General features: G+C 61.5%; 2 protein-coding genes across 2 annotated transcripts; both read right to left on the reverse strand.

Annotated features, from left to right (window-relative positions):
* Positions 1 to 2,367: 2,367 nt before the first annotated feature.
* LDBPK_150950 (ATP-binding cassette protein subfamily G, member 4, putative) lies at positions 2,368 to 4,593 on the reverse strand (the record flags this gene model as incomplete). The annotated part of the gene is made up of 1 exon (XM_003859571.1): positions 2,368 to 4,593. One exon carries the CDS (start codon positions 4,591 to 4,593, stop codon positions 2,368 to 2,370), a length of 2,226 nt encoding a protein of 741 aa, XP_003859619.1.
* Positions 4,594 to 7,581: 2,988 nt separating this feature from the next.
* LDBPK_150960 (hypothetical protein, conserved) lies at positions 7,582 to 7,872 on the reverse strand (the record flags this gene model as incomplete). The annotated part of the gene is made up of 1 exon (XM_003859572.1): positions 7,582 to 7,872. One exon carries the CDS (start codon positions 7,870 to 7,872, stop codon positions 7,582 to 7,584), a length of 291 nt encoding a protein of 96 aa, XP_003859620.1.
* Between the last annotated feature and the right edge of the window lie 2,572 nt (positions 7,873 to 10,444).

The following is a 10,444-nucleotide window of genomic DNA, read 5'->3' on the forward strand; positions in this document are numbered from 1 at the left end:
CCCGCCCACCCGCCTCTTCGCAGGTCGCCATCCCTGGCGCATCCCCCCTCGGGGTGGCACTCAGACTCCCCCACCGGTGGGCAGTGTGAGGGCCGGGGGTGGGATGCGCTCGAGTCACGCCGACACTCTGCCCATCACATGGACGGCACAGACGTGGGCACGGTCGCCGGTCGCTCCGACGCAGCACCGTGCAGGACCTCACCGCCGACATCCGTAGCGATGGGGCGCTCTGAGCTCCCTACCTCGTCAGCGCTCCACCCTCTTACCCCACCAGAGGCGGCTCGGCATTGGCAGGGGATGGGGTGTGGTGGTGTGGGCGGCCTGGCTGCTTCCCACAGACAGAGTGTGTGTGCGTGTGCCTGTGTGGAGATGGTGTACAGGAGACGCCGGGATACTCTTCGGAGGTGTCCCTCCCCATTACGGAAGAGCACACTTCTCAGAAGAAGAGTCAAGGCAATAGGGGCGAGGAAGAGCACGCACACGCAAGCCGCCGCCATCACGCGCGAAGTCGATAGAGAAGCTGAAGGAGGAGGACACGGGTACATACTGCACACGAGGGGAAGGACTGGCCTTCGGTCAGAGAAGAACCAAAGGAAAAAAGCTAGTGAGTGCGTGCCCTGTGGCTTTGGTGGTGGTTGCCTCCTGCTGCTGATGATCAATGAAGAAGAAGTCAAATTAGACGATGTCGTGTAGACTTACACACAACGGAAAAGGGAAGGGACAACGGCAGAAACGAGACGAGACGAGGACGACAAGGCGCAAGCCAACAGGAGTGGCCCCAGCAAAGACATACGCGCTTCAAGGGTAGTCGCGGCCCCGGGGCAGCGGGTTTGATGAGTCATGCACGAATCGAAGGAACAAGGAGGGATAGGGGGAAGGGGGGAGAGAGTGTGCCGTGCGTACGGCAACACCCCCCCTTCCCCTCCACAACACCAACCCACAACCACTGTCACCACACAAGGATCTGCTTCGTGTACAAGAGCAGGCAGTGAGTCGTGATGGAGAGCCAGAGCGAGCGACTGCAGCGTGCACGGTGGACGAAAGGAGGGAGAAGGGCCAAAACTAGCAGAAACAACAGGGCACAAGGATCGTCGAACAATGCAGCGAAGAAAATAGATGGGTTGGGCGCGGTGCTGCCGTGGTGGTGGTGGTGGTGGAGTCCTGCGTAGTGAAGGTCTACGTATGCGTGTGTTTGTGTGTCCGTGGGGTGCTCCCGCCCTCCCGTAGGCATGCACACACACACACACACACAAACACGCATACTCGTCAACAGACAACGAGAGGTAAAAGGAAAGGGGAAGGGGGGAGGAAGGGGAGGGGGTCAATGGCAACACACGACGCACTCGAACACTCATGATGACGCAGAAAAACAACAACAGCAGAGGAGAGGGAAATCAACGCATGCCTGCGGGGCGCATCAAAGACCATCCGCCTCGTCGCGCCGACACACGCACACACACACGCAGCGAGTGCGCCGCACCGCAGCAAATGAGAACACCAAGCGAACGAGAAAGTGCGCTGAAGAATCGGAATGCCACGCCGATTATCGACGACAGAAAGACACCAATACACACATATACATACATATGTATATACATGCATATATATGTACTTCTACTAATGTATATATATATATATGCGTATACATATGTATGCATAGTCTATGTGTCGAAAGACAGGGACACACACACACACACGCGCGGGTAGCATCTCACATCACATGTGTGCGCAGCCCACAGCGCGCGCGTACGCGCGCCTGAGAAAGAGGGTGGAAGAGAGAGAGAGAACGGGTGTGTGGGGCTTACTTGTGCATCCGCATAAAGAAAAGGTGCACCGATGAGCATGCACGCAAACCGATACAAGGCGGGGTCGGTAGGGGGAGGGTTGCGACAGAAACATCCTCCGCGAAGCTGAGCCCACATGTCCACCACAACCCGATACCTCCCTCCTTTGTTTTCTCCTCCACCAAGTCGGCTCGTTCGTGTGACTGCGCATGTGGACGCATGTCGGCTGTGCCTCATGCGTCCCCCTCTCCTCCCCCCAACCACCACCCCCGTGCTTGCCTTCGTCTCCATGCCTTCTTAGGAGGGGGTGTGCGGGCGGTGGGTGTGTTGGGCTGGAAGGGCAGGGAGCGTGGGTCGAGGGCATTACGGTGATGACACTGATGCTGCCCCCGATTTCTTGCAGAGACCCCAACGCACGCGCATGCGTGTTCTTGTGTTGATCTTCACGTGCATGTGGGCGCTATCGGCCTCGTGTCGGACCGTCTCCTCCCCACGCCTCCATCGCGGCGAATGAGCTGCAGCGGTGGCAGCGGCGCTGGGACAGACGCAGCCTTGGCGCAACAGGCGCACGCGCGACGCTGCATTACGACCGGTACTTGCGCGGCTTCATATCCTTCACGTCGACGGGGCTTTCCACGTACGTCACCGGCGTGTCAGGCAACGCCAGCGTCGCACGCTCGCTCTCGCCGTCCCAGATCGGCTGATGGTTCTCCGGGTTGTTGATTGGCGACGATACCCCGGTGCCGTACGCGTTCGACGGCGTCGCAATCGACCCCACCAGCGTCGACTGAACGTCGGACAGCTCGTCGTTGCTGCGGGCTGACGCGATGGCGCGCGGCGAGGCGACGCGTTTGCGGAGGTTCTTCACAAACTGAAGCTTACCGCGGCGCTGCCGGCCCTGGTAGTAGAGCGACGTGGCGCCGATGAAGCGCAGGCCGATCTGGTACACGATAAGGGCGACGAATGTCTGCCAGTAGTGCCAGCCCTGGAAGCCCATGTACTCGATGACGGCCTGCCCGTCCGGGAACGTGCACAAGGGCGTGACGGGGTTGCAGATGACTGTCAGGCGCTCGAACTCGTTCGTGAAGACGCCGAGGTAGGCGTGACGGGGGAAGGAGATGTAGTTCAGCCACTCCCAGTACGGGTACAGGCGATCCGTGTTCGCGAACAGCCCAGCCACAATGAACAGCGGCAGCAAGATAAGCGGAACCATGGCAAAGGCCGCCTGCGACTGCTTGAAGAAGGTGGCGAACATGAGACCGAAGGAGTAGCCCAAGTTGGCGAGCAGCACCAGGATGAACCAGTGCACAAAGAAGGCACCGGCGCTTCGGTGAAAGTGGATCATGAAATACGCGATGAGGTCGAACACGGTCGGGAAGAGTATCTGCCACGGCAGCTCCGCCAGGTTCTTGGCGAGGAAGTAGGTGTACGCGTTGTAGGCGTCGTTCGCCTGCTCCTGCAGGAAGACGGCTCGCTCCGGCGGGAAGGCGGCAATACCGTTCATGGCAGCACCGAAAAGGTTGTTCATGAGCGTGACGTAGAGCGCGCCGAGGCGGTCCTGCACGCCCTGCTGGTTCAGCTGCAAGTTAAAGAAGAACAGGCCAACGAAGATGGCGAAGAAGAGCGTCTGCACGGAGCGCCCGTAGAAGTTGCCGGGGTCGCGCAGGTACATGCGCCACGATCGCTTGAAGAGCTCGGAGAACTGCAGGCAGAAGTTCGCGCCCTTCAGCTCCAGCTGCTCCTCCAGGTAGTCGTCCGTCAGCGTTATGACGCCGGTCACCGGGGTCAGGCACGGGTTGTCATTTGCCGCATCTGACATGACGTAGTCCTCCCAGGCGAGCCACAGCTGCGACAGGATTTCCTCGGGCAACTGCAGCAGGTTCATGAAGTACTCCGTCGGGTTCGTGCGCGGCGGCACGTCGTAGCCGAGGGAGGCAAAATACTCGATGGAGTCCGCCGTGGGCCCGTGGTAAATGACGTGGCCCTTCGCCAGTAGCAGCAGATCGTCGAAGAGGTCGAACAGCTCCGACGATGGCGAGTGCACGGTGGCAATGACGGTACGCATGTCGTTCTTGGCTAGATCCTGAAGGAGATGACCGACGCGCACGGCGTTCACAGAGTCCAGGCCTGTCGTCGGCTCATCCAGCAGCATCACAAAGGGGTTCGTCACGAGCTCAGTGCCGATGTTGGCACGCTTGCGCTCGCCACCGGAGACGCCCTTCAGAATGCCAGGGATACCAAGAATCGTGTCCTGGCACTTGGTCAGGGAGAGACGCTTGATGACGTCTGCGACACGCCGACGGGCGGTTTCACTGTCGAGACCGAGTCGCAGACGCGCGGAGAAGTAGATGGCCTCGCGCGGTGTGTCCTTGCCCATGACAATATCGTCCTGGCACACGTACGACACCAAGCGCTTGTAGCGCTGCTGATAAATGTTGTTGTTCATGAAGCAGCACCCTTCCTGCCTTGCGGTGGCGTTGAAGAGCTTGCCAGTGATTGTGCCCATCAGCGTCGTCTTACCCGCGCCAGAGGGCCCCATGATAGCCAGCACGCGCCCACCCTTGGCACACCCGCTGAGGTTGAAAAGCAGGGTCTTGTAGATGACGTTGCCATCCTTGTCCTCGACCGGCACCTGATAGGTCAGGTTCTCCCAGGTAAAGTTCACGGCGCGGCTGAGCGCGGGTACCTTCGCGTCCTCTGCATTCGACTTCGCCTGCGGCGGCGTCACCGATGCCGTGGGCGGGATGCTTGTGAGCTCCGTCGGCGTCCCGACAGACGGCTTGTGGGCTTGATCAACTTGTGTCCCCATCGTGCGCGTGCGCCGGCCACCCACAGAAGCTTACAGAGGGAGGGAGAGGAGGAGAGGGGACGGTGAGATGGCACACCGTCGGCCACTTGCTACAGCTACTAGTACTTCTTCAGCTGCGTTGGCCTTTTGCGTGACGCGTGCGTATATGACTCTGCGCGACGGCAGTGATAAGGGCAGAGCAGGCGAGCGAAGGAGAGGGATGAGGGGGAGGGAGAGGGGGAGGGCAGTGAGGCAACCAAAGACGACGCGAGCGCGCACACATACACACGTAAAATGTTTGTGCTGAAAGTAATGAGGAATGAGAAAGCGACGAAGAAGGGGACAGGGGCCGAAGGACGGTGGCGCACGTTGACAGGCAGACACAGACAGAGGCGGACAGATACGCCAACAACGATGAATTCCTGAGAATGGTGTGTAGGAGGGGAGGGGGGAGGGATAAGTAACGTGGCCGGCAGGAGGGCCGAATGGAGAGACTATAGGAGAAGGCAAGAAAGGAAAGCACAAGAAGTCGCAGCACCAACGGTACTTGTGCTGATGGTGATGACCTCTCCTTGCCGTTCTAGTGCGTATGCTGACGTGTAGCGGTGTTTGGTAGTGGTGGACGATGGGGAAGTGTGCCACTTGAGCCTCTGTGGGCGGGTGCCGGAAAGAGCGAGAGCGCGAAGGTCGACGGCGACGACGGCGATGATTGCGGTGGCTTCCCGACGGCGCAGGCACTGGCAAGAAAACCCAAACCCCGCGAAAAAAAAATATGACGAAACACAACTAGACGCTGTCTGGAGATAACTGGGATAGACACAGACGTACACAGGGGAGGAGGAGGGGGGGGCCTAGAAGGGCAAGGTGGTGTGCGCGGGTGCACGCGTGTGCCGAGGACAGTAGAAATCGGCACACACACACACACACACACACGAGGCGTACTTCTGCGGATGTGTAGTCTTACGTGCTCTTGCGTGCGACTCGAGTTGCGTGCGGGGATGAGGATTGTGGGCAGCGATGACGTGTGGAGTTCTTTATCGTGGCTCACTAGCGAGGTAGGCATGTGTATGGACGTGCGGGGCGTCGGCGGAGTAGAGAATGGTGGGAGAGGGAGAGCGAGAGAGACGTCTATAGAGCTCCGTGCGGCGCGATGAGCACGTGAGACATCCGTCACATACACAGGGAGACTACTCCCGAATAGAAAGGGGGCTTACACGTACACTGAGCGAGGGCTTCGCATAACACGTGAAGTATGTGTGTGCGTGTGCAGGTGACCTCACAGGAGGACGTGTCGTTCGCTTGTGCGGATTTGGCGCTGTTGCTGCCCCAGTGCGTGTATGACGTCTTCTGTGAACACAGAGATGGAAAACTCAGAAGGGCGGCGGCGCCCGGTGGAGGTGGCGGAGAGGCTCATCGTCCGCGCAGGCGCACACGGGCGAGGGCGTCCTTAGCGTGTCTGGCTAATACCCGTTGCACCACGGTTACATGGTCATGCCCGCTCTGGATTCGACTCCACCGTCTCTTTCGACGACTGCAGCGCCGTGGCCGCTGCTGCGCTCGCGGGCTTCAGCACCGGCGGCCGCACACGGCGAAAGGCGAGGCAGCGGAACTGTCTGCCAATGGCGGCGCAGTCGTTGGGCGCGATTAGGTACGCCGAGATGTCATCGACGTAGTGCCGTTCGTACCCTTGTGATTCGTGCGGCGCGTCCATTGGCATCTGGATTCGTTCCGAGGCGTGCACCTTGTGCAGGTGGTCGTTGTACGCCCAGTACGTGGTCGGCCCAGGCGTAACGCCGAAGCTCAGGAACGGGTAGGCGAAGCTGCCCATGGCCGGGGAGTCGATGGGCCCCATCGCCACCACCTCTCGTACGCTGTAGTAGCCGCGGATGTCCGACATGTAATCCCGGTCCACGTGCGGCTCCACCAACGCCATCGCCGGCTTGTACTTGCGAAGTGCGTCACCGACGGAGAGCGTCTCGCAGGGAAAGATGGCCGTGAAGCTCTTGTGAAACCCGAAGTCGCTCTCGAGCGTTTCCTGCTGCTGCAGCAGATGCGTGTGCCGGCGTCTGCGCTGCGCATCCTGCCGTGGCAGCTGCACCGCGCGCACCGTCTTGGGCAGCAGGCCACTCTCATTCAGCATCCAAGCCAGACGGCCGTTGCCGAAGAAGACGAGCACCGGTGACGCCGACGAAAACGTCGGGAGCGGGGTGCACGACGGCGAGGCCTCCGCCGCAGCGTACAGGAAGGACGCCTCTGCTTCCTGAATCTCTTCTAGCCGCCGCCGAATGTACAGGGCCACGACTTGCACCAGCTCTCTCGTGTACAGTATCCCATCTTCGCAGTACAAGCTCAGCGCACGCAGCGCTGTCATGGAGTCGAAGTCCGTGTGGAGCAGATTTCGAATTTGGGGGAAAGTCGAAAAGCGCACGCGCTGCTGCGGTGACCGAACGCCTTGCACGGGCAGCATGGCGTACTCCTGCGTCGCCGCGTAGGGCTGGAACTGGTAGTACGCCGGCCTCTCCTCCTTGCTCGCTGAAGTCGTGCTTGCTGCAGCAGCGGCGGACGCCTGTAACGGGGGTGACACTCGCGCACGCGATGAAGGGCTGTCGGTGATGGCGACAGGCGGTGGTGGCAGATATGGCGCTAGCTGGAACACCTCCCGCACGTCGGCGTCGTGCACGAGACGATCGCGGGCCGTTAGCCGCGTGAAGCAACGCCGCCGGTGAGCGTCGAGTTTGCGCACAAAGTCCTCGAGCGAGCAACGGTTCCAGAGCGTGTAATCGGACGCGAAGTCGCGCTGCAGCTCATGCTGCCGGTCTCTTTTTATGTCCATGTAGCACTCCAATACCTCGTGAAATGGGACGCCGTCGGGGTGGAGGAGGTGGGCGACGCCACTTGCCGGGAGATAGCCGGTGGGCCACTCCAGCCGCTGCTCCCGCGGGAAGAGCTTGTGGGCCGTCTGGCGGTCAATGCGAGAGACCTGCCGGTGCATGCGCGAGCCTGCACGCGCTAACGAAGACGACGGTGCCGGCATCGAGCAGCACGAACGACAGCAGAGGGAAGGGATAGGAGTGAGGGGTGCTGAGGGGGCTGAGGCGCGCGCGTGTATGTGTGTGCGCATGCGCCTGTGACAGGGTCGCAAAGCAGAAAAAAGAACGCGGAAAGCGAAAGAGGGGAGAAGAGGGGGAAGCAGTTCAACGCACACGGAGTGTTCAGGGGCGCGGTGAGAGGGCGGGCAGGCAAGCGAGGAGCCGTACAGCAACTATGGCAAACGCCGAAGAGGCTGGCTGAGGTCGGCATTGTCTTGCCGCACGGATGCCGCTGCACGCGCCCTTCCACCCGCCACAAAAAAAATGAAAAGAAGCAAGGCGCGTGTATGCGTGTGTGTGCATCCCACCCATGCTGCCTCGTCCCGGCGTGGGACGGCATGCACGGCCTTTCGCAAGTTCGATGAAGGGATGGGGATTGGTGGTGGTGGTAGTGGTGGCGGCGGCGAGGGACAGACAACGCGCAGGAGCACCGTCTCAACTGAGGTCGTTCTTCGCGTTGGAAGCAATATGTGGCAATGGTGCGCGACACCTAAGCCAAACAGCGTTCATCGATGACCACTGCGTGCGTGCGTGCGCGTGCAACACGTGAGGCGGTTCCCACATCTACACACAAGCAAAGAAAACGATCTAAAGGAGGATGTATGTATAGGCAACAGCGAAGGTGGTTGACAGGCAGAGTGTGTGGGAGTGTGGAGAGGAAGGGACGGAGGCGGGAGGGCAGAGGAGGGGGCAGCACATTCCCTGAGTGCGGCCCCGCCCCCTTCGTTTGTGCAGCTGTACTTCAACCTGTCTCTGGTGGTGCTGCGCTCGCCTTTGGCGCTGTTGGCACGCGGAAGAGCCGCAGCTGGTCGGGAAAGACGCCCACGGCTCGCGTCGCACATGACGCTGATGCCGCTGCCGCTGCTGCAGACGGCGCCATCGAGGCTCCCCTGCTCGATCCGTGCCCCCCGGCCACCAGGACACGGAGTTGCTGCTGCACTCGCTTCGCCACTAGGCCTAGAGTGACCTGTTTGTTGCACCACTGCATCAACCCGGCCGTCTTCGCAGTGGCCGTCGGGTAGGCGATCCGGTCCACCGTATGGGAGAAGACGGTGAGGGCCACACGGACAAAGGACTCGACGAAGCAGGCGTAGGGCAGCCCGCCATGCGCGCACAACAGCTCGACGGTGCGTCTGTTGGGTAGGGTATCAGAGCGAGTGCAGGACGGTCGTGGCGGCTGCTCTTGCGCTTGAAGCAGCGCGCCCGATGTGTTCCCTGGTGACGACGTCAAGCCGCGAAGCAAGGGCGTGGTGAGCGCATCGCAAAAAGTCTGCTGCATCGCCCCCGTGCCCATCAGCGAAGGGAACACGTCCAGTGTGCGCCAGAGATCTACAAACAGCTTAAAGGGCATCACACGCAGCACGCGACTCGTGCGCTCGTAGGCTTCCTTGTTCTCTACAGAGCTCATGGTGTAGAGCTGCTGTACCTTCCATGATACGTCTTGCTGCCGTGCCGAGACGCCAGACAGGTCGGTGGAGTCATGCACGACGTCCAGCGGTGCTACAGCTGTTGCCGCAGCGGCCATTGCAGACGACGTGGCGCGAGCTCTGGCCGCAGACTGACGATTGCGGTGCACGACCACCGGATAGCGTGCAGCTTCTGGTGATGCGTCGACATGCACGGACGCCAACGGCTTCCCTGACGTGTATCGCGGCTGCCGTGCCACTGCCCTCCCGCCGTTGCCGAGGACCAGCGAGAGTTCCGGACTACTCGTGAGCAATGAGCTCGGGCTCGAGGTTGCGGCTGCTGCGGCTGCTGCGGACGACGGTGCCTCGTACTGCGGTGAACGGTGTACGGTGATTGGCACGCTGTAAGCCTCAAAGAGCTGCCGCAGCGTCGATTCGTTGCGCTGCAGGAGGCGCAGAAGCTCATCGAGGGCGAGGGTTTCGTGCTGTGTAAGCCCACCGGGTGGGAAGAGAATGGTTGCGTCACCACCGTCTAGGGCGAAACAGGACAAGTCATCAGCAGCTCCTGCGGTGGCGATGGGCGACATAGGCGGGGTGAGGGCCTCATCCACGCCTGCCGCTTTTCCACCAGCACAGCCGCCGCCGTGATGAGTGCCACCCATCGCATCCTCGGAACTGCTTAGGTGCGACGGCGTCGCGCCTGGCGAGCCAGTGCCCACAGCCACGAGCAGTGATGGGGCTCTGTCTGATGCGCGCATCGAGCTCACTGGGCGGCCTTGCCGCGGCACATCGCTACGCTGCCTGGCCTTGTCGCACGCTTCGGCCACGTTGTGGTCCGCCTCCTCTCTGTTGGTGCCGTCTGGTGCAAATGACATCGCCAGGGCCGGGATGCAACGCACGGCGCGCTCGTACACATCCGCGTAGGCAACCACCACCTCCTCCGACGTGAGGGCGTCTAGTGAAGGAACAGTGTCGACGTAGGCGAAGGCGGCGGCATCCGTGCCGTTCCGCCTGCCAGCCTGGTGGTGAGCGCTGCATCGTCCACTGTGCACACCGTCATCGTCCGCTGTCCCGCTCTTCCTCGCCGCCTCTGCGCAGGTCGCCGTACGCGTCCATGTGTGGAGCAGCAGCGCGGCTCTTCGAAAACTCTGGAAGTCCATCTGCGTCACTGTATGGTAGCCCTTCTGGCGCACACCACACGCGTACAGCACCGCCGCAATGGCGCGGGCGTCAGTGGCGGCCAGCGGCACCACTAGCGCGTCGGAGGGGGTAGGGCGCCTGGAAGGCGAGGACGACGATGTCACTGCGGCTGCCGCCCCGGGTGGCGCTGTCGGCGGGGACGCGGATGCGCCGCTCCCTCGCCGTGTCCCGGCGCCG

This window comes from Leishmania donovani, chromosome 15 (assembly GCF_000227135.1).
Source record: "Leishmania donovani BPK282A1 complete genome, chromosome 15".
Taxonomy (NCBI): Eukaryota; Euglenozoa; class Kinetoplastea; order Trypanosomatida; family Trypanosomatidae; genus Leishmania; species Leishmania donovani.